General features: G+C 58.2%; 1 protein-coding gene and 1 long non-coding RNA gene across 4 annotated transcripts in view; one reads left to right on the top strand and one right to left on the bottom strand.

Annotated features, from left to right (window-relative positions):
• The window catches only part of LOC144950993 (exosome RNA helicase MTR4-like), a 120,648-nt gene that overhangs the window by 73,298 nt on the left and 23,691 nt on the right, over positions 1–23,659 (bottom strand). The window contains 4 exon segments of the mRNA XM_078881207.1: positions 10,589–10,699; positions 13,454–13,585; positions 17,201–17,269; positions 21,522–21,692. Of these exon segments, the coding sequence (XP_078737333.1) occupies positions 10,589–10,699; positions 13,454–13,585; positions 17,201–17,269; positions 21,522–21,692 (483 nt within the window).
• On the top strand, positions 5,568–11,973 carry LOC144951000 (uncharacterized). 3 transcript variants are annotated; one of them, XR_013640444.1, is made up of 4 exons: positions 5,568–5,661; positions 8,011–9,809; positions 10,634–10,908; positions 11,592–11,973. It is a non-coding gene; the product is annotated as an uncharacterized LOC144951000 (long non-coding RNA). The 3 variants fall into 3 exon arrangements; XR_013640443.1 differs by having other exon boundaries at positions 10,634–11,679; positions 11,813–11,973; XR_013640439.1 differs by having other exon boundaries at positions 10,634–11,973.

Below are 23,659 nucleotides of genomic sequence, written 5' to 3'. Positions count from 1 at the left end.
GAGTGGAGTGAGATGAGAGGGGAGAGAGGCAGGAGAGTGTGTGGAGGGGAGTGGAGTGAGATGAGAGGGGAGAGAGAGGCAGGAGAGTGCGTGGAGGGGAGTGGAGTGAGATGAGAGGGGAGAGAGAGGTAGGAGAGTGCGTGGAGGGGAGTGGAGCGAGATGAGAAAGGATAGAGAGGCAGGAGAGTGCATGGAGGGGAGTGGAGCGAGATGAGAAGAGAGAGAGGCAGGAGAGTGTGTGGAGGGGAGTGGAGCGAGATGAGAGGGGAGAGAGAGGCAGGAGAGTGCGTGGAGGGGAGTGGAGTGAGATGAGAGGGGAGAGAGAGAGGCAGGAGAGTGCGTGGAGGGGAGTGGAGTGAGATGAGAGGGGAGAGAGAGGCAGGAGAGTGTGTGGAGGGGAGTGGAGCGAGATGAGAAGGGAGAGAGAGAGGCAGGAGAGTGCGTGGAGGGGAGTGGAGTGAGATGAGAGGGGAGAGAGGCAGGAGAGTGCGTGGAGGGGAGTGGAGCGAGATGAGAGGGGAGAGAGGCAGGAGAGTGTGTGGAGGGGAGTGGAGTGAGATGAGAGGGGAGAGAGGCAGGAGAGTGTGTGGAGGGGAGTGGAGTGAGATGAGAGGGGAGAGAGGCAGGAGAGTGTGTGGAGGGGAGTGGAGTGAGATGAGAGGGGAGAGAGAGGCAGGAGAGTGTGTGGAGGGGAGTGGAGTGAGATGAGAGGGGAGAGAAAGGCAGGAGAGTGCGTGGAGGGGAGTGGAGTGAGATGAGAGGGAAGAGAGGCAGGAGAGTGTGTGGAGGGGAGTGGAGTGAGATGAGAGGGGAGAGAGAGGCAGGACAGTGTGTGGAGGGGAGTGGAGTGAGATGAGAGGGGAGAGAGAGGTAGGAGAGTGTGTGGAGGAGAGTGGAGTGATTTGAGAGGGGAGAGGTAGGAGAGTGCGTGGAGGGGAGTGGAGCGAGATGAGAGGGGAGAGAGAGGTAGGAGAGTGTGTGGAGGGGAGTGGAGTGAGATGAGAGGGTAGAGAGGCAGGAGAGTGCGTGGAGGGGAGTGGAGCGAGATGAGAGGGGAGAGAGAGGCAGGAGAGTGCGTGGAGGGGAGTGGAGTGAGATGAGAGGGTAGAGAGAGGCAGGAGAGTGCGTGGAGGGGAGTGGAGCGAGATGATAGGGGAGAGAGAGGCAGGAGAGTGCGTGGAGGGGAGTGGAGTGAGATGAGAAGGGAGAGAGAGGTAGGAGAGTGCGTGGAGGGGAGTGGAGTGATATGAGAGGGGAGAGAGAGGTAGGAGAGTGTGTGGAGGGGAGTGGAGTGAGATGAGAGGGGAGAGAGAGGTAGGAGAGTGTGTGGAGGGGAGTGGAGTGAGATGAGAGGGGAGAGAGAGGTAGGAGAGTGTGTGGAGGGGAGTGGAGTGAGATGAGAGGGGAGAGAGAGGTAGGAGAGTGTGTGGAGGGGAGTGGAGTGAGATGAGAGGGGAGAGAGAGGCAGGAGAGTGTGTGGAGGGGAGTGGAGTGAGATGAGAGGGGAGAGAGAGGTAGGAGAGTGTGTGGAGGGGAGTGGAGAGAGATGAGAGGGGAGAGAGAGAGGCAGGAGAGATCGTTGAGGGGAGTGGAGTGAGATGAGAGGGGGGAGAGAGAGAGGCAGGAGAGTGCGTGGAGGGGAGTGGAGAGAGATGAGAGGGGAGAGAGAGGCAGGAGAGTGTGTGGAGGGGAGTGGAGCGAGATGAGAGGGGAGAGAGAGGCAGGAGAGTGCGTGGAGGGGAGTGGAGCGAGATGAGAGGGGAGAGAGGCAGGAGAGTGTGTGGAGGGGAGTGGAGAGAGATGAGAGGGGAGAGAGAGAGGCAGGAGAGATCGTGGAGGGGAGTGGAGTGAGATGAGAGGGGAGAGAGAGAGGCAGGAGAGTGCGTGGAGGGGGAGTGGAGCGAGATGAGAGGGGAGAGAGGCAGGAGAGTGCGTGGAGGGGAGTGGAGCGAGATGAGAGGGGAGAGAGAGGCAGGAGAGTGTGTGGAGGGGAGTAGAGTGAGATGAGAGGGGAGAGAGGCAGGAGAGTGTGTGGAGGGGAGTGGAGCGAGATGAGAGGAGAGAGAGGCAGGAGAGTGCGTGGAGAGGAGTGGAGTGAGATGAGAGGGGAGAGAGGCAGGAGAGTGCGTGGAGGGGAGTGGAGCGAGATGAGAGGGGAGAGAGGCAGGAGAGTGCGTGGAGGGGAGTGGAGCGAGATGAGAGGGGAGAGAGGCAGGAGAGTGCGTGGAGGGGAGTGGAGTGAGATGAGAGGGGAGAGAGAGGCAGGAGAGTGTGTGGAGGGGAGTGGAGCGAGATGAGAGGGGAGAGAGGCAGGAGAGTGCGTGGAGGGGAGTGGAGCGAGATGAGAGGGGAGAGAGAGGCAGGAGAGTGCGTGGAGGGGAGTGGAGTGAGATGAGAGGGGAGAGAGGCAGGAGAGTGTGTGGAGGGGAGTGGAGCGAGATGAGAGGGGAGAGAGGCAGGAGAGTGTGTGGAGGGGAGTGGAGCGAGATGAGAGGGGAGAGAGGCAGGAGAGTGCGTGGAGAGGAGTGGAGTGAGATGAGAGGAGAGAGAGAGGCAGGAGAGTGTGTGGAGGGGAGTGGAGTGAGATGAGAGGGGAGAGAGGCAGGAGAGTGTGTGGAGGGGAGTGGAGTGAGATGAGAGGGGAGAGAGAGGCAGGAGAGTGCGTGGAGGGGAGTGGAGTGAGATGAGAGGGGAGAGAGAGGTAGGAGAGTGCGTGGAGGGGAGTGGAGCGAGATGAGAAAGGATAGAGAGGCAGGAGAGTGCATGGAGGGGAGTGGAGCGAGATGAGAAGAGAGAGAGGCAGGATAGTGTGTGGAGGGGAGTGGAGCGAGATGAGAGGGGAGAGAGAGGCAGGAGAGTGCGTGGAGGGGAGTGGAGTGAGATGAGAGGGGAGAGAGAGAGGCAGGAGAGTGCGTGGAGGGGAGTGGAGTGAGATGAGAGGGGAGAGAGAGGCAGGAGAGTGTGTGGAGGGGAGTGGAGCGAGATGAGAAGGGAGAGAGAGAGGCAGGAGAGTGCGTGGAGGGGAGTGGAGTGAGATGAGAGGGGAGAGAGGCAGGAGAGTGCGTGGAGGGGAGTGGAGCGAGATGAGAGGGGAGAGAGGCAGGAGAGTGTGTGGAGGGGAGTGGAGTGAGATGAGAGGGGAGAGAGGCAGGAGAGTGTGTGGAGGGGAGTGGAGTGAGATGAGAGGGGAGAGAGGCAGGAGAGTGTGTGGAGGGGAGTGGAGTGAGATGAGAGGGGAGAGAGAGGCAGGAGAGTGTGTGGAGGGGAGTGGAGTGAGATGAGAGGGGAGAGAAAGGCAGGAGAGTGCGTGGAGGGGAGTGGAGTGAGATGAGAGGGAAGAGAGGCAGGAGAGTGTGTGGAGGGGAGTGGAGTGAGATGAGAGGGGAGAGAGAGGCAGGACAGTGTGTGGAGGGGAGTGGAGTGAGATGAGAGGGGAGAGAGAGGTAGGAGAGTGTGTGGAGGAGAGTGGAGTGATTTGAGAGGGGAGAGGTAGGAGAGTGCGTGGAGGGGAGTGGAGCGAGATGAGAGGGGAGAGAGAGGTAGGAGAGTGTGTGGAGGGGAGTGGAGTGAGATGAGAGGGTAGAGAGGCAGGAGAGTGCGTGGAGGGGAGTGGAGCGAGATGAGAGGGGAGAGAGAGGCAGGAGAGTGCGTGGAGGGGAGTGGAGTGAGATGAGAGGGTAGAGAGAGGCAGGAGAGTGCGTGGAGGGGAGTGGAGCGAGATGATAGGGGAGAGAGAGGCAGGAGAGTGCGTGGAGGGGAGTGGAGTGAGATGAGAAGGGAGAGAGAGGTAGGAGAGTGCGTGGAGGGGAGTGGAGTGATATGAGAGGGGAGAGAGAGGTAGGAGAGTGTGTGGAGGGGAGTGGAGTGAGATGAGAGGGGAGAGAGAGGTAGGAGAGTGTGTGGAGGGGAGTGGAGTGAGATGAGAGGGGAGAGAGAGGTAGGAGAGTGTGTGGAGGGGAGTGGAGTGAGATGAGAGGGGAGAGAGAGGTAGGAGAGTGTGTGGAGGGGAGTGGAGTGAGATGAGAGGGGAGAGAGAGGCAGGAGAGTGTGTGGAGGGGAGTGGAGTGAGATGAGAGGGGAGAGAGAGGTAGGAGAGTGTGTGGAGGGGAGTGGAGTGAGATGAGAAGGGAGAGAGAGGTAGGAGAGTGTGTGGAGGGGAGTGGAGTGAGATGAGAGGGGAGAGAGAGGTAGGAGAGTGTGTGGAGGGGAGTGGAGTGAGATGAGAGGGGAGAGAGAGGTAGGAGAGTGTGTGGAGGGGAGTGGAGTGAGATGAGAGGGGAGAGAGAGGCAGGAGAGTGTGTGGAGGGGAGTGGAGTGAGATGAGAGGGGAGAGAGAGGCAGGACAGTGTGTGGAGGGGAGTGGAGTGAGATGAGAGGGGAGAGAGAGGTAGGAGAGTGTGTGGAGGAGAGTGGAGTGATTTGAGAGGGGAGAGGTAGGAGAGTGCGTGGAGGGGAGTGGAGCGAGATGAGAGGGGAGAGAGAGGTAGGAGAGTGTGTGGAGGGGAGTGGAGTGAGATGAGAGGGTAGAGAGGCAGGAGAGTGCGTGGAGGGGAGTGGAGCGAGATGAGAGGGGAGAGAGAGGCAGGAGAGTGCGTGGAGGGGAGTGGAGCGAGATGATAGGGGAGAGAGAGGCAGGAGAGTGCGTGGAGGGGAGTGGAGTGAGATGAGAAGGGAGAGAGAGGTAGGAGAGTGCGTGGAGGGGAGTGGAGTGAGATGAGAGGGGAGAGAGAGGTAGGAGAGTGTGTGGAGGGGAGTGGAGTGAGATGAGAGGGGAGAGAGAGGTAGGAGAGTGTGTGGAGGGGAGTGGAGTGAGATGAGAGGGGAGAGAGAGGTAGGAGAGTGTGTGGAGGGGAGTGGAGTGAGATGAGAGGGGAGAGAGAGGTAGGAGAGTGTGTGGAGGGGAGTGGAGTGAGATGAGAGGGGAGAGAGAGGCAGGAGAGTGTGTGGAGGGGAGTGGAGTGAGATGAGAGGGGAGAGAGAGGTAGGAGAGTGTGTGGAGGGGAGTGGAGTGAGATGAGAAGGGAGAGAGAGGTAGGAGAGTGTGTGGAGGGGAGTGGAGTGAGATGAGAGGGGAGAGAGAGGTAGGAGAGTGTGTGGAGGGGAGTGGAGTGAGATGAGAGGGGAGAGAGAGGTAGGAGAGTGTGTGGAGGGGAGTGGAGTGAGATGAGAGGGGAGAGAGAGGCAGGAGAGTGTGTGGAGGGGAGTGGAGTGAGATGAGAGGGGAGAGAGAGGTAGGAGAGTGTGTGGAGGGGAGTGGAGTGAGATGAGAAGGGAGAGAGAGGTAGGAGAGTGTGTGGAGGGGAGTGGAGTGAGATGAGAGGGGAGAGAGAGGTAGGAGAGTGCGTGGAGGGGAGTGGAGTGAGATGAGAGAGAGGCAGGAGAGTGCGTGGAGGGGAGTGGAGTGAGATGAGAGGGGAGAGAGGCAGGAGAGTGCGAATGGAATTTCCCTTTTGCCACTGTCCTATGATCGCTCCTTCCGAAATGGCCCCCCCCCACCTCCGTCCGGTCCGATAGCAGCGCCCCCCCCCCCATCATCACCCCCACAACGTCCTCCGTGCGCCAAAGGAACACGCGCAGGAAGCACACAAACACCTTCCCGGCAGCAGAGAGCGCAAGCCAACTCCCTCTCCTCCACCCCAGCACCACTCCTCAGGGGCCAAGGTCAGAGACCCGCTCCCACCACCACCACCACCCGCCCACCACCACCACCCGCCCACCACCACCACCCGCCCACCACCACCACCCGCCCACCACCACCACCCGCCCACCACCACCACCCGCCCACCACCACCACCCACCCACCACCACCACCACCCACCCACCACCACCACCCCCCCACCACCACCACCACCCACCCACCACCACCCACCACCCACCACCACCCACCCACCCACCCCACCACCCACCCACCACCACCACCCACCCACCACCACCACCACCACCCACCCACCACCACCACCACCCACCACCACCCACCCACCCACCCACCACCACCACCCCCCACCCACCACCACCCCCCACCCACCACCACCCACCCACCCACCACCACCACCCACCACCACCACCACCCACCACCACCACCACCCACCACCACCACCACCCACCACCACCACCCACCACCACCACCACCCACCACCACCCACCACCACCACCCACCACCACCACCCTCCACCACCCACCCACCACCCACCCACCACCACCCACCAACCACCACCCACCCACCACCACCGACCCACCACCACCCACCCACCCACCACCACCACCCACCACCACCACACCCACCACCCACCGCGGCTCCACCCGGCGCTCCGGCCGCACCGCGCGAGGCAGCTTGATCAACTCTCGAGCCGGCCAGCTCCACATCACCCCCCCCCAACCTGGGAGAGATCTCCCTCCGTTTTAATGTGCGTGTTTCTGGACGACCATTTACGTGCGTCCCAACTTCTTTAGCACTGTACGTAGCCAACCGTGCACATCGCCAACGGCGGTGAGAGGGCGATGTTACACGCACTCTCTCTCCTGCCTCTCTCATCTCATCTCCCTCCACGCACTCTCCAGCCCATCCCCTCTCACCCCCCCCTCCACGCACTCTCCCGCCCCTCCCCTCTCACCCCCCTCCACGCACTCTCCCACCCCTCCCCTCTCACCCCCCTCCACGCACTCTCCCGCCCCTCCCCTCTCACCCCCCTCCACGCACTCTCCCACCCCTCCCCTCTCACCCCCCTCCACGCACTCTCCCACCCCTCCCCTCTCACCCCCCCCTCCACGCACTCTCCCGCCCCTCCCCTCTCACCCCCCTCCACGCACTCTCCAGCCCCTCCCCTCTCACCCCCCCCTCCACGCACTCTCCAGCCCCTCCCCTCTCACCCCCCCCTCCACGCACTCTCCAGCCCCTCCCCTCTCACCCCCCTCCACGCACTCTCCAGCCCCTCCCCTCTCACCCCCCTCCACGCACTCTCCAGCCCCTCCCCTCTCACCCCCCTCCACGCACTCTCCAGCCCCTCCCCTCTCACCCCCCTCCACGCACTCTCCAGCCCCTCCCCTCTCACCCCCCTCCACGCACTCTCCAGCCCCTCCCCTCTCACCCCCCTCCACGCACTCTCCCGCCCCTCCCCTCTCACCCCCCTCCACGCACTCTCCAGCCCCTCCCCTCTCACCCCCCTCCACGCACTCTCCCGCCCCTCCCCTCTCACCCCCCCCTCCACACACTCTCCCGCCCCTCCCCTCTCACCCCCCTCCACGCACTCTCCAGCCCCTCCCCTCTCACCCCCCTCCACGCACTCTCCAGCCCCTCCCCTCTCACCCCCCTCCACGCACTCTCCCGCCCCTCCCCTCTCACCCCCCTCCACGCACTCTCCAGCCCCTCCCCTCTCACCCCCCTCCACGCACTCTCCAGCCCCTCCCCTCTCACCCCCCTCCACGCACTCTCCAGCCCCTCCCCTCTCACCCCCCCTCCACGCACTCTCCAGCCCCTCCCCTCTCACCCCCCTCCACGCACTCTCCCGCCCCTCCCCTCTCACCCCCCTCCACGCACTCTCCCGCCCCTCCCCTCTCACCCCCCTCCACGCACTCTCCAGCCCCTCCCCTCTCCTCTCACCCCCCTCCACGCACTCTCCCGCCCCTCCCCTCCCCTCTCACCCCCCTCCACGCACTCTCCCGCCCCTCCCCTCCCCTCTCACCCCCCTCCACGCACTCTCCCGCCCCTCCCCTCCCCTCTCACCCCCCTCCACGCACTCTCCCGCCCCTCCCCTCCCCTCTCACCCCCCTCCACGCACTCTCCCGCCCCTCCCCTCCCCTCTCACCCCCCTCCACGCACTCTCCCGCCCCTCCCCTCTCACCCCCCCTCCACGCACTCTCCCGCCCCTCCCCTCTCATCTCGCCCCGCTCAATCCGTCAGTCGACAACCCCCCCCCTCCCACCCCCCACCCACCCGCTTCCCTCTACCCCCCACACTCGGCTAAAGATCCCCCTCGCTCGCCTCTCGCCCCCCCCACCCCCCATCTCTCCCAGGGCCGGTCGTTTGATCGGTGGTGGTGGTGGTGGCGGCGGTTGTGGTGGTGGTTGCGGTTGTGGTGGCGGAGAGTGGAGAGTGGAGAGAGAGTGAAGGGAGAGTGGAGAAGGGAGAGTGGAGAGAGAGTGAAGGGAGAGTGGAGGAGAGAGTGGAGGAGAGAGTGGAGGGTGGAGGAGAGAGTGGAGGGGTGATTGCAGCTGGCGTTGAGAGCGGGGTGACCAGCTGAGATGGCCTCTAGCCGGGTCTCTGGGACTGCGTCGTGATGACAGCACGCCGCCGCTGCGCGGAAGGAGTCGATTTCGATGCCAAAACAGCAACAACGATGACAACAAAATCAACACCGACGATGACGACAACAACGACGACAACAATAACAACGACGCCAACAACGACAACAACAATGACAACAACAATAACGACCACAACAACGACAACAACCACGGTGGCGGTGACCACGGCCACGTTCGGCTCGGTTTTCCCGGCGCGAAACGGGGAGAGAACGAGTTAACGAACGGAGTTCAAGTGGAGTGGGAAAGGCGATCGCTGCAAGTCACGACCACATTAACGACGACGACGACCACAACGAATGGCGGAGTGCCGAGTCCAGCGCCGAGCGGGATTTGAACCCGTGACCTCGCGACAGCAAGTCGGCACGGACAGGCGCCGTGTGTTTACCCAGCGGAGAGCGCCCCGCGGTTCGCCCAGCGATGCGTAAACACACATCACACACACACATCACATACATCACAAGCACATCACAAGCACAACGCATGCACACACAGAGAAAGCGCCGTGCACACAGCCACGACACAGAACAAAAAAATCTCCACCGAGTGACCTCCACCTCACCACCAGGACCCCTTGCAGCCCGTCCACCCCAAACAAAGTCCGGTTTAATTTTGACTTGAAACTTTCGTGACTGCAGGGATTCATATTATTGGTTCTTTCGGTAAAGTCACGGAGAGATAGAAAATACAAATACAATGTTTGCTTTTTACTTTCAAGAATATGAACCCCAGTTTCACGACTCTGCCACTCAGGGGGCGTGTGCGTGCGTGTGCGTGTGCGCGTGTGTGCGCGTGTGCGTGCGTGTGTCTGTTCGGCCGGATTGAGGGGGCTAAACGGGCGCGGCACGGGCTAGAGAAGAGATGGAGTGACGTGGTACAGAAGGACGTGGAGCTGTGTGGACTTGTCGATGACTGGTACCAGCGGTGTCAAGATCGGCCTCAGTGGAGGAGGCTCGTGAAGGACGCTACTGGGCAGTTGGAGGCAGTCGCCCTCCAGCAACAACGGAGGGTGGAGGAGCGACACTCATAACAATGAGCGGAGCGCCGGGTGGCTAAAGCACAGCAAGTTGGCACAGTAGGGGGCAGAGGTGGTGCATCAGCCAGTCATCTCGATTATCTCAGTCGGTCGACCCGTGGCACCTGCTGGGTCTGCCCCGTGACCTCCTGCCAGCAAGCGTTCGACACTTCACGTGGCCTCAATGTGCACATGGCCTGGCACAAGCGTCGTGGTGACGTCACCGCCACTTAGTGGCGAATGGCGGTTGTTGTTGTTGTGTGTGGCGGTAGTGCAGCGGTTAGCGCACTTGCCCCCAACAGTCTGTTAAGGCTATACGGGGGATCTTTGCCTTTGTACGTGCCGAGCTGACCTAGGGGAGGGCCAGGTACCCGTTAAGGGTAATCCGTCGCTGGTGTTGGCCGTGAGCGAGAATCCAACTCGGGACGCCGGGGTCACGGCGCAGGGCAGCGCCGACCGCGACACTGGGCCAACTCGGCCTCAAACGCGAACCCAGGTGCGGTGTGAACAAAACATCAGCCACTCGGGGGCAGCTACTCTCCCCGTGTCTCCCCGCGTCTCCCCGAGTCTCCCCGTGTCTCCCCGAGTCTCCCCGTGTCTCCCAGTGTCTCCCCCGTGTCTCTCCGTGTCTCCCCCAAGTCTCCCCCGAGTCTCCCCCGTGTCTCTCCCGTGTCTCCCCCGAGTCTCCGTGTCTCTCCGTGTCTCCCAGTGTCTGTGTCTTTCCGTCTCCCCCGAGTCTCTCCGTGTCTCCCCGTGTCTCCCCGAGTCTCCCCCGTGTCTCTCCCGTGTCTCCCCCGAGTCTCCGTGTCTCCCCGTGTCTCTCCGTGTCTCCCCGTGTCACTCCGTGTCTCCCCGAGTCTCCCCCGTGTCTCCCCGTGTCACACCGTGTCTCTCCGTGTCTCTCCGTGTCTCTCCGTGTCTCTCCGTGTCTCTCCGTGTCTCTCCGTGTCTCTCCGTGTCTCCCCCGAGTCTCCCAGTGTCTCTGTGTCTTTCCGCGTCTCCCCGTTTCTCCCAGTATCTCCCCGTGTCTCCCCGTGTCTCCCAGTGTCTCCCCGTGTCTCTGTGTCTTTCCGCGTCTCCCCGTTTCTCCCAGTATCTCCCCGTGTCTCCCCGTGTCTCCCAGTGTCTCCCAGTGTCTCCCCGCGTCTCTGTGTCTTTCCGCGTCTCCCCGCGCCTCCCAGTGTCTCCCCGTGCCTCCCCGTGTCTCTCCATGCAGGACTTGCCCACGCGGTGTGTGGCAGGCCACACGGGGGGGGGGGCCTGTTGCCTTCGTACCTCGATGGACTTGATGACACTCTGCCGGTTGTCGTGGGAGCGCAGGTCCTTGGGGAGGTAGAGACGCACGCTGCTCAGCGCCGTGATGAGGCCCAGCGTGATCGGCACCACCTGCCATCGCCGGCGACAAAACAACGGGATCATCAGCCGCCGTCATCGTCGGCCACGGTCGATCCACTGCTGGATAGAGGCCCTCGCCAAGCCGCCGCCGCGACCTCCCGCGATCCAGCGATGTGACGCTCCGCACGGCACGCGAAACGAATTTCATCGGGCGCCACGGTGGCCAGGAGATGTTAACTACCTCGCCTGGTTTACAGGAGGTCGGTGGGTTCGATGCCGACCGTGACGACGCCTGCTGCTGCTGCTGTATATTTGGAGTTTGCATGCGTCTCTCTTATCATCATCATCACGGTGGCTAAGAGATGTTAACTACCTCGCCTGTTATGCAGGAGGTCGTTGGGTTTGATCCCGACCTTAACGACGTCTGCTGCTGCTGTATATTTGGAGTTTGCATCTCTCTCTCTCTCCCTGTGGGCACGTGGATTTTTCTTCGGGTCCTCCGGTTTTTCCTTACACATTTAGAATCAACGTGTGCGTTAACAGCATTTGGCGACTGCTATACATTTCCACTTGATTATAAGCCACTTCCGTTGAGCTATCATTTGTGACAACCAGGTCACCAAATAGAGCTCTATGGCTCAGTGGGCAGTTACCCGGTAAAGTAAAAATAGCAAACCGTAGTCAAATAATCATCGCTCCACCTTCGCGACGGATGTGTTCTCTCTCTCTGGACGCGTTCCGCTCTGCGTCTGTTCGCTCCGTTATTAGCGTCGATCGTCGGCCGTCACCGTTCTGTCTGGCCGTGCGGCCTTTCACCCTCCGCCCCCCCCCCCCGACGTCGTGAACCTGCCGTGGGTTCCCCAATCCCACGTTCCGACGGGGTGACGGCTCGCGACGCAATTCAACGCGTGTGGGGATCTCCCACCACGCTTTCTTTTCTTAGAGCCGAGTCTCCACTGGTGTTGGACCAGATGACGCCAAAAGGCGTACAACTCAAAAACGGCGCACTATCAGAGTATTGAGAGCTCAAGGTAAGCATTTACACTATGAGACCTCCTTTACCTGTGGCAAAATATAGTAATAGGTTTTTACCCTTTTAGCTGGCACCAAAACTGACACCTTTATACAAGGGATCATGTGTTTTCACATTTTTGTTTAATTCAGGGCCCCTTGATAACGTAACGCTACAGGCCCCGCACGCTCGCTTCATCCGGCACCGCAGATGCAGAGAAACCCGACACCGCACGGAGCAGCGCGCTCCGGACCGGCGCTGCGAATGGGAAGCGAGAGCGGAGCTCTCCGCTGCGGGAGGCACCGGGACGGGGGGGGGGGGCTGAGTAGATGGTGGGGGGGGCTGAGGAGATAGGGGGTGGAGGGTCAGGGAAGGAAAGTTTGAACAAAACAAAGGATGACACTGAACAAAGGGCTGCTTGGGGGGTGAGGAGGATGGGGGGGTGGAGTTGGGGGCTGCCCCCACCCCCTCCTGGCAGCGGAGGCCGGTCCACGGGCGAGCAGAGAAGTGGGGGAGACGGTGGGAGATGCGGGGAGACACGTGGTGACACGGGGAGAGACACGGGGAGAGACACACGGGGAGAGACACACGGGGAGAGACACACGGGGAGAGACACACGGGGAGACACACGGGGAGAGACACAGGGAGAGACACTGGGAGACACACTGGGAGAGACACGGGGAGAGACACGGGGAGAGACACTGGGAGAGACACGGGGAGAGACACGGGGAGAGACACGGGGAGAGACACGGGGAGAGACACCGGGAGAGACACGGGGAGAGACACCGGGAGAGACACCAGGAGAGACACGGGAGAGACACGGAGAGAGACACGGAGAGAGACACGGAGAGAGACACGGGGAGAGACACGGGGAGAGACACGGGGAGAGACACCGGGAGAGACACCGGGAGAGACACGGGGAGAGACACGGAGAGAGACACGGGGAGAGACACGGGGAGAGACACGGGGAGAGACACGGGGGGAGACACCGAGACACACCGAGACACACGGAGACACACACGGGGACGCGCCGCACAGACGACCGTTCTGGCACGGCACCGTGGGGTGGCGAGGCCTGCGGGCCGCCGTGCGGGGCCCTCGCCATGCGCCGTTTGTTTTTGCTAGGCCCTGTTTGTTTGTTCTACGCCACGGAGCCTGCGGAGAGGAATCCAGAGCCCGGTAGTTCCTGCCCAGACGGGGGGGGGGGGAGGGGTGGTGGGGGGGGGGGCCACGTGGCCACGAAGCGCACTCCTTCGCCATTCGGGGTGGACCGCGCCGGGGATTTTTGTCGCGGTAACCGGCTGAACCGTCACAGCGGGATTGTGTGACCGGCGATTTGGTGGAACGCAACGCGCAGTGACCGATAAGCCCCCTTCTCTCTCAAGTCTCCCTCTCACATCCCTGTCACCCGCATTTCAAAACACATCTCGCCCCGGCGGAGGAGTTCGTGGGTTAGATCCTGAGCCCGACGCCTGCTGCTGTATATTTGGAGTCTGCGTCTCTCTCATCATCATCACGGTGGCTAGGAGATGCTGACTACCTCGCCTGGTACGCAGGAGGTCGTGGGTCCATCCCAATTCATCATCATCACGGTGGCTAGGAGATGTTGACTACCTCGCCTGGTACGCAGGAGGTCTGGCTCTCCTCTCTCTCCGTGGTCACGTGGAATGTTTCTCCGGCTGCTGTGAATTGCCACGTGATGATGAGCCACTTACCTGGCAAAATAAAAATAGTTTGGCTAAGTCTCTCCGCCTCTCCCCTCTCTCTCACTCCGCATCTCCCGCCCCTCTCACCTGCATCTCCCCCTTGTCCCCGGGCTGCGGGGGCTTGGAGGCCTCGGTGTGGGGGAGCCGCGCGCTCTCCCGTGAGCAGCGCAGCAGCGCCTCCACCACGTACAGCGCCTCCGGCTCCGCGCTGGCGACGATCTGCGTGGCGCCATCGTTGGCACGGGGATCACGCAAAGTCACTCCACGAGATTCTCTGTGTAACTCTACGGATCTCTGTGTGTGTCTATGGATCTCTGTGTGTGTCTATGAATCTGTGTAACTCTACGGATCTCTGGGTGTCTATGGATCTCTATGTAACTCTACGGATCTCTGTATAACTCTATGGATCTCTGTGTGTGTCTATGAATCTGTGTAACTCTACGGATCTCTGGGTGTCTATGGATCTCTATGTAACTCTACGGATCTCTGTATAACTCTATGGATCTCTGTGTGTGTCTATGAATCTGTGTAACTCTACGGATCTCTGGGTGTCTATGGATCTCTATGTAACTCTACGGATCTCTGTATAACTCTATGGATCTCTGTGTGTGTCTATGAATCTGTGTAACTCTACGGATCTATGGGTGTCTATGGATCTCTATGTAACTCTATGGATCTCTATGTAACTCTATGGATCTCTGTGTGTGTCTATGGATCTCTATGTAACTCTATGGATCTCTGTGTAACTCTATGAATCTCTGTGTAACTCTATGAATCTCTGTGTAACTCCATGGATCTCTGTGTAACTCTATGGATCTCTGTGTAACTCTATGGATCTCTGTGTAACTCTATGGATCTCTGTGTAACTCTGTGGATCTCTGTGTAACTCTATGGATCTCTGTGTAACTCTATGGATCTCTGTGTAACTCTATGGATCTCTGTGTAACTCTATGGATCTCTGTGTAACTCTATGGATCTCTGTGTAACTCTATGGATCTCTGTGTAACTCAATGGATCTCTGTGTAACTCTATGGATCTCTGTGTAACTCTATGGATCTCTGTGTAACTCTATGGATCTCTGTGTAACTCTATGGATCTCTGTGTAACTCTATGGATCTCTGTGTAACTCTATGGATCTCTGTGTAACTCTATGGATCTCTGTGTAACTCTATGGATCTCTGTGTAACTCTATGGATCTCTGTGTAACTCTATGGATCTCTATGTAACTCTATGGATCTCTGTGTAACTCTATGGATCTCTATGCAACTCTATGGATCTCTGTGTAACTCTATGGATCTCTATGTAACTCTATGGATCTCTGTGTAACTCTATGGGTCTCTGTGTAACTTTATGGATCTCTGTGTAACTCTATGGATCTCTATGTAACTCTATGGATCTCTGTGTAACTCTATGGATCTCTATGTAACTCTATGGATCTCTGTGTAACTCTATGGATCTCTGTGTAACTCTATGGATCTCTGTGTAACTCTATGGATCTCTGTGTAACTATGGATCTCTGTGTAACTCTATGGATCTCTGTGTAACTCTATGGGTCTCTGTGTAACGCTATGGATCTCTGTGTAACTCTATGGATCTCTGTGTAACTCTATGGATCTCTGTGTAACTCTATGGGTCTCTGTGTAACTCTATGGATCTCTACGTAACTCTATGGATCTCTGTGTAACTCTATGGATCTCTATGTAACTCTATGGATCTCTGTGTAACTCTATGGATCTCTGTGTAACTCTATGGATCTCTGTGTAATTCTATGGATCTCTGTGTAACTCTATGGGTCTCTGTGTAACTCTATGGGTCTCTGTGTAACTCTGTGGATCTCTGTGTAACTCTATGGATCTCTGTGTAACTCTATGGATCTCTGTGTAACTCTGTGGATCTCTGTGTAACTCTATGGATCTCTGTGTAACTCTATGGATCTCTGTGTAACTCTATGGATCTGTGTGTAACTCTATGGATCTGTGTGTAACTCTATGGATCTCTGTGTAACTCTATGGATCTGTGTGTAACTCTATGGATCTCTGTGTAACTCTATGGATCTCTGTGTAATTCTATGGATCTCTGTGTAATTCTATGGATCTCTGTGTAACTCTATGGATCTCTGTGTAACTCTGTGGATCTCTGTGTAACTCTGTGGATCTCTGTGTAACTCTATGGATCTCTGTGTAACTCTGTGGATCTCTGTGTAACTCTATGGATCTGTGTGTAACTCTATGGATCTGTGTGTAACTCTATGGATCTCTGTGTAACTCTGTGGATCTCTGTGTAACTCTATGGATCTGTGTGTAACTCTATGGATCTGTGTGTAACTCTATGGATCTCTGTGTAACTCTGTGGATCTCTGTGTAACTCTATGGATCTGTGTGTAACTCTATGGATCTCTGTGTAACTCTGTGGATCTCTGTGTAACTCTATGGATCTGTGTGTAACTCTATGGATCTGTGTGTAACTCTATGGATCTCTGTGTAACTCTATGGATCTCTGTGTAACTCTATGGATCTCTGTGTAACTCTATGGATCTCTGTGTAACTCTATGGATCTGTGTGTAACTCTATGGATCTGTGTGTAACTCTATGGATCTCTGTGTAACTCTGTGGATCTCTGTGTAACTCTATGGATCTCTGTGTAACTCTGTGGATCTCTGTGTAACTCTATGGATCTCTGTGTAACTCTATGGATCTCTGTGTAACTCTATGGATCTGTGTGTAACTCTATGGATCTGTGTGTAACTCTATGGATCTCTGTGTAACTCTATGGATCTCTGTGTAACTCTATGGATCTGTGTGTAACTCTATGGATCTCTGTGTAACTCTATGGATCTCTGTGTAATTCTATGGGTCTCTGTGTAACTCTGTGGATCTCTGTGTAACTCTGTGGATCTCTGTGTAACTCTATGGATCTCTGTGTAACTCTATGGATCTCTATGTAACTCTATGGATCTCTATGTAACTCTATGGATCTCTATGTAACTCTATGGATCTCTATGTAACTCTATGGATCTCTATGTAACTCTATGGATCTCTATGTAACTCTATGGATCTCTGTGTAACTCTATGGATCTCTGTGGGTGTCTATGGATCTCTATGTAACTCTATGGATCTCTATGTAACTCCATGGATCTCTGTGTAACTCTATGGATCTCTATGTAACTCTATGGATCTCTGTGTAACTCTATGGATCTGTGTGTAACTCTATGGATCTCTGTGTAACTCTATGGATCTCTGTGGGTGTCTATGGATCTCTATGTAACTATATGGATCTCTATGTAACTCCATGGATCTCTGTGTAACTCTATGGATCTCTGTGTAACTCTATGGGTCTCTGTGTAACTCTATGGATCTCTGTGTAACTCTATGGATCTGTGTGTGTGTCTATGGATCTCTGTGTAACTCTATGGATCTCTATGTAACTCTATGGGTCTCTGTGTAACTCTATGGATCTCTGTGTAACTCCATGGATCTCTGTGTAACTCTATGGATCTATGTGTAACTCTATGGATCTATGTGTAACTCTATGGATCTCTGTGTAACTCTATGGATCTCTGTGTAACTCTATGGATCTCTACGTAACTCTATGGATCTCTGTGTAACTCTATGGATCTCTGTGTAACTCTATGGATCTCTGTGTAACTCTATGGATCTCTGTGCAACTCTATGGGTCTCTGTGTAACTCTATGGATCTCTGTGTGACTCTATGGATCTCTGTGTAACTCTATGGATCTCTGTGTAACTCTATGGATCTCTGTGTAACTCTATGGATCTCTGTGTAACTCTATGGATCTCTGTGTAACTCTATGGATCTCTGTGCGTGCGTCGTCACCTTCGTGTTGGTCTTCTTGTGAAAGTTGACGACGACGCCCCAACCAAAGTCGTCCTCTTCGTTCTTAACCTGCTGGCAAACCGGCAGACAATGACCACCACCCATCGCCACCACCACCACCACCCACCACCACCACCCTCGCCATCACCACCACCACCCACCACCACCACCACCCACCACCACCACCACCCATCGCCACCCACCACCACCCTCACCACCACCACCCACCACCACCACCCACCCATCCCCACAACCCACCACCACCACCACCACCACCCATCACCAACCACCACCACCACCCACCCATCCCCACCACCCATCGCCACCCACCACCACCCTCACCACCACCACCACCCACCCATCCCCACAACCCACCACCACCACCACCCTCACCACCACCACTCACAACCACCCACCACCACCACCCACCCATCCCCACAACCCACCACCACCACCCTCACCACCACCACTCACAACCACCCATCGCCACCCACCACCACCACCCACCACCACCACCACCCACCACCACCACCCACCACCACCACCCACCAACACCACCCACCCATCCCCACAACCCACCACCACCACCACCCTCGCCACCCTCACCACCACCACCACCACTCACAACCACCCATCACCACCCACCACCACCACCCTCGCCACCACCACTCACAACCACCCATCACCACCACCCACCCATCCCCACAACCCACCACCACCACCCTCGCCAGCCTCACCACCACCACCACTCACAACCACCCATCGCCACCCACCACCACCACCCACCACCACCACCACCCACCACCACCAACCACCAACACCACCCACCACCACCCACCCATCCCCACAACCCACCACCACCACCACCCTCGCCACCCTCACCACCACCACTCACAACCACCCATCACCCACCCATCACCACCCATCACCACCACCCATCACCACCACCCTCACAACCACCCATCACCACCCATCACCACCACCCTCGCTATCATATACTTGGTGTTTGATTTCCATAAAGGGTAAAACCGATTCTTATTTCACACTTTGATACTGGCCACAACGACAAACAAAAGGTCCCACGGCACCACCACCACCATCACCATCACAACGACGACAGCGGCACGCCAAGGGGCGGCTCCGCGCTCGGAAAGGTGGCGATGTTCAAATCCGGGTCGCTGTGGGGGTCGACTCGGCCCATCATCCCCCCCTCCCTTCCGCGGTGGATAAAGCAGGCGCACCGCTTCGAGGGGGGGGGGGCTGTCCAATGGACTGAGCGGGGTTGGGGGGGGGTGGCACGAGAGGCAGAGGCCTCGACGCTTCGGTGGGAAAAATAAATAAATTCATCCTTTGGTTGATTCCACGGCAGGACCCTTCGCTCGCATCTCAAAATAAAAGCGGCCGTTACATTTTTTCTTAGCCTTTGCCATTTCATGAAACGCTCCCCCCCATATCTCTCTCTGGCCCCCCGTATGAAACGCATCGTTGAGAAAGAAAAAAAACGACAACGCTGGCTGGAATCATCCGGTTTCGCCAAAAACGCGATAAACGCTACAAATTCTGGGTGGATTCTCTGATCCGAACGATGCCGGGGCACCGGTGACATTTCTCGTTTCCTTGCGCGCGGGGGCTTCAGGGGAGGCTCGTGGCCCCGTCGCGAGCCCACGCACGTGCGCAGCGAACAAAGGGAAGCTCAGTGGCCACCGCATCGCACATCCCCCTGAATGTCACATTCACGATTACCCCACAAATACCACATTCACCGCTACCGTCGCCGCCAGAGATGCACGCGCATACGTGCGTATGTGCGTGCGTACGTGCGTACAAACGAATTTGCGCGGTCGCACGACAACCAGCAGAGCGTCATCAAGTCCATCGAAGAGCTCCCCCCCGGCCCCCACCCCACCCCGCTTGGCCTTGAACAGACGCATGGAGCAAGCGCTGCTAACAGAGTCAAAGAACGTACGAAGCCCCGGCACCGTGGCACGCAAGGCAGGCTGGTGGGTGGGTGGTCAGCACGGCGCCCTTACTTACACAACCGCACCATCAGGTAACTCATTTGAGGCCAAGTCTCTCGCAGAGGTCGCAACCGGGTACCTGATACCTGTACCCTACCCGATACCCGGCTACCCGTACCCGGCCGGGTACGGGTACCCATTTGCGACCCTGGTGCGGCTGGGTACGGGTACGGGTAGGCCGTGAGTCACTGGTGAGTCACCGTTTGTCACTCATTTCCCAACGTCTTGTCTCTTCTCACAATTCAAGTTCCTAGAATCAACCCACCCGCGCCTGCAACATGGCTTCATCCCAGAGGTCGCAATCAGGTACCCGATACCCGTACCCTACCCGGCCGGGTACGGGTAGGGTACGGGTATGGCCGGGTACGGGTACACGTTTACGACCCTGGTGCGGCCGGGTACGGGTACGGGTAAGGAATCAAAACCCGTTTGCGACCTCTGGTCTCCCGTGGAAAGGCCCACGACCAGTTCAGATCATCGTCGCCGGTGTCTGTGGCCGCGGGGCGGGACTCGCGGCGCGCTAACCGCTCCACCACTGCTCGTGCGCCGTGCCGGCCTTCATCGGTGCTACTCGCGAACCCGCAGTTGCCTCAAGCGTCTGATAAAGGTTGTGGGGGGGGGGGGGTATCTTTCTCTTTGTTTGTGCGCCCTAATCTCCCCGCGCGTGCACGGATGCCTGCCGCTCTGCGGAGAGGCCGTGCCCTGCGCCAAAACGAACGCGAACCAGCGGGGGAATTCGCCAAAGCGACGAGCTCAAAGGGAACGAACGAGCGCGGACGGTCGTGGCCAATGTGGCTACGGGTTAACGGCAAAACACATCGCTCAGCCGGCCCCCCCCCCCCCCGCTCCGAGCCACCGCATCAATCCGGCGTCGGCGCGGCAAAGACGGATCTCCAAGGTGCTGTTAGCGAGCGCCTACTGAGGCTGGCTCGGTCCCTGGGAACCCCACCCCCCCTCGCCCAGCGGGCAGCGGCCATCGTGTGAGTTATGTGGTCAATATCACGGCGCTAATGGAAGGCAGATTCCCGGGGAACACGGAAGGCGACGAGGAGTAGCGGGGGGGGGTGGGGGGAGAATCGAATTGACTAAGTGCTCACGCACACGCTGGTACACACACACACGCACATTCAAGCAGATGTGCGCGCACACCGCTCGGACCCGCAACACAACAACAGCCCAGTGACGCGAGTGCGTCCAGACCTTTCGAAGGATTCGCGAGCTCCTCGGCACAATCCAGCCTGGTGAAACCCAGCCTGGATCGTAGTCAAACGCGTGCAGCCTTCACGGACTGTTGGGGCAAGTGCCGTTAGCGAGTAGCACCTGTGAAGGCCGGCACGGCACACGAGGGGGTGGGAGGCCAGCACCACGCCCGGCTGCCCTTGTCGCTCCCTGTGGCGATGTTTACACGCCGCACCGGGTACTCGGGGAACTCTGCTGGGTTCGAAGCGCGGTGCGCTAACCCCTACACTATCACTTTCCACATACAGACACTAGGACACACACTCACCCTCTCACTCGCCCGCTCCCTCGCACACCCTCTCACTCACTCTCCCTCTCGCTCACCCTCTCACTCGCCCGCTGCCTCTCACTCACCCTCTCACTCGCCCGCTCACCCTCTCACTCGCCCGCTCACTCAGCTTCCCCCCTCGCTCGCTCACTCTCCATCTCCTTCACTTGCTCACCCTCTCACTCGGTCGCTCACTCACTCGCTCTCTCACTCACTCGGTCGCTCGCTCACCCACTCGCTTCCCCCCTCGCTCGCTCACTCTCCATCTCCTTCACTTGCTCACCCTCTCACTCGGTCGCTCTCGCTCACTCGCTCGCCCTCTCACTCACTCGCTCGCCCTCTCACTCACTCGGTCGCTCGCTCGCCCTCTCACTCACTCGGTCGCTCACTCACCCTCTCACTCACTCGGTCGCTCGCTCACCCTCTCACTCACTCGGTCGCTCGCTCACCCTCTCCCTCACTCACTCTCTCGCTCGCTCATTCTCCATCTCGTTCACTTGCTCACCCTCACACTTGCCCTCTCACTCACTCGGTCGCTCGCTCACCCTCTCACTCTCGCTCACTTGCTCACCCTCTCACTCGCCCGCTCCCTCACTCGCCCGCTCCCTCACTCCCCCTCTCACTCCCCCGCTCCCTCACTCGCCCGCTCCCTCACTCCCCCGCTCCCTCACCCTCTCACTCGGTCGCCCGCTCGCCCTCTCACTTGCTCATCTCACTCGCCCTCTCACTCGCTCGCCCTCTCACTCTCCCGCTCGCCCTCTCGCCCTCCCTCCCTCCCTCCCCCACCGGCGCGCACCTTGACCATGCGGCCCGGCTGCAGGAAGGGGATGCAGTACTTGGGGCGGCGGACAAACTCCTCGACGTCGCGGGCGAGGCGCGCCAGCTGCTGCCGGATCTTGAAGTAGGCGCAGACGCTCTCCTCCTCGGGCACCTGCGTGCCGTTGTACATCTGCTCCAACATCTTCAGCTCTGCGGCGGGAGGGGGCAGGGGGGGGGGGGCGTTCTACGTCACGGACGGCCACAGTTCCACGCACGCAGGCGGGCGAGGCGAGGCCGCGCTCGAGGGAGGCCGGGACGAGCGACCGGGGGTGACCGCCGCTGCGCCGAACGCAAACGGAGAGAAATCGGAGCAAGGGCAAACCGCGCCATCGCCCGCTGGCAGACGAATTCCCGAGTCGCCTTGTGCCGCACGGGGACAGCTGCCGCTGGGGGGAGAAGCCCCCCGCCCCCCCCCCCCAACCGGGCGCAGAGGAGGGTGGCTCCACGAGAAGCAAGCTCAGCGTCACGACGGTTCACCATCAGCGTCACCAGCATCGTGGTTAGCAGCAGCAGCATCATCATCATCATCAAACGACTTCTTTATTATACCAGGGAAGGCCCACTGAGCTAAGTAGCTCTGCTTCAGAAGCGACCCGGCCACAAATCACAGCTCAACCAAGCGGGGCTCGTCATGTGGAAATGTATTGCAGCAAAATACTTTAAGAGCACGTTCCTCGATGTGGAGGACCCGGAGGAAAATCCACACGACCACACAAACTCCAAATATGCAGCCAGCGTCAGGGTCGGGATCGAACCCACGACCTCCTGTACACCAGGCGAGGTGGTTAACATCTCCTAGCCACTGTGATGATGACGATGATGAGAGACGCAAACTCAAAAAATTCAGCAGCAGACATCGTCAGGGTCAGGATCGAACCCACATCCTCCTGTATACCGGGCGAGGTGGTTAACATCTCCTAGCCACCCTGATGATGACGATGATGAGAGACGCAGACTCAAAAAATTCAGCAGCAGACATTGTCAGGGTCAGGATCGAACCCACATCCTCCTGTATACCGGGCGAGGTGGTTAACATCTCCTAGCCACCCTGATGATGACGATGATGAGAGACGCAGACTCCAAATATTCAGCAGCAGACATCGTCAGGGTCAGGATCGAACCCACGTCCTCCTGTATACCGGGCGAGGTGGTTAACATCTCCTAGCCACCCTGATGATGACGATGATGAGAGACGCAGACTCAAAATATTCAGCAGCAGACATCGTCAGGGTCAGGATCGAACCCACGTCCTCCTGTATACCGGGCGAGGTGGTTAACATCTCCTAGCCACCCTGATGATGACGATGATGAGAGACGCAGACTCAAAATATTCAGCAGCAGACATCGTCAGGGTCAGGATCGAACCCACGTCCTCCTGTATACCGGGCGAGGTGGTTAACATCTCCTAGCCACCCTGATGATGACGATGATGAGAGACGCAGACTCAAAATATTCAGCAGCAGACATCGTCAGGGTCAGGATCGAACCCACGTCCTCCTGTATACCGGGCGAGGTGGTCAACTTCCCGCCACCGTGGCGATCATCATGGTCAGCAGCAGCAGCAGCATTACAAACGTGGCACAGGATTTGACGCGGCCTGGCGGTAGCGCGCTCGCCACTTGTGGTTCGAGCCCGTCGACAGCCCTGGTCAACACTGCGAGAGCATCAACAGCATCCTCTTGGTTCTTAAGGTAAAGTGACGTAGAATGGAAATAATAAAATAATAAAAATAAAATAATTCTCACGACGTTTCGGCCACAACGCAAGCAGCCGTCCTCAGGTGAAGACCAGGTCTGTCGGGGAGACAGCGTCTGAATGAAACAACACCACGCTTGGAGCGTATATTTAATCTGGGTTGGAAGGTGGAAAGGGCGCCTTGACAAAATAATTTGCATATCAAGAGGAATTTTGCATATTTATGGGAAATGCAGGTATGTGATTAGTACTACTTGTGAAATGCGTAGGAGGTGGGCGGGGGGTTTCAAAGTCATATTATGCCCGTGCATTATGCAGGATTAGCAGCATCAAAGGGAGGGGATAGGGGTAGTAGCATTAATAAAGGGAAGGAGTGTCAACAGCAGTTGACTAGCGCCGTCAGCGTCACAAGTGGGACCT

This window comes from Lampetra fluviatilis, chromosome 3 (assembly GCF_964198595.1).
Source record: "Lampetra fluviatilis chromosome 3, kcLamFluv1.1, whole genome shotgun sequence".
Taxonomy (NCBI): domain Eukaryota; kingdom Metazoa; phylum Chordata; class Hyperoartia; order Petromyzontiformes; family Petromyzontidae; genus Lampetra; species Lampetra fluviatilis.
Note: the sequence above shows the minus strand (reverse complement) of the source record. Positions and strands in the feature narration are given on the sequence as shown.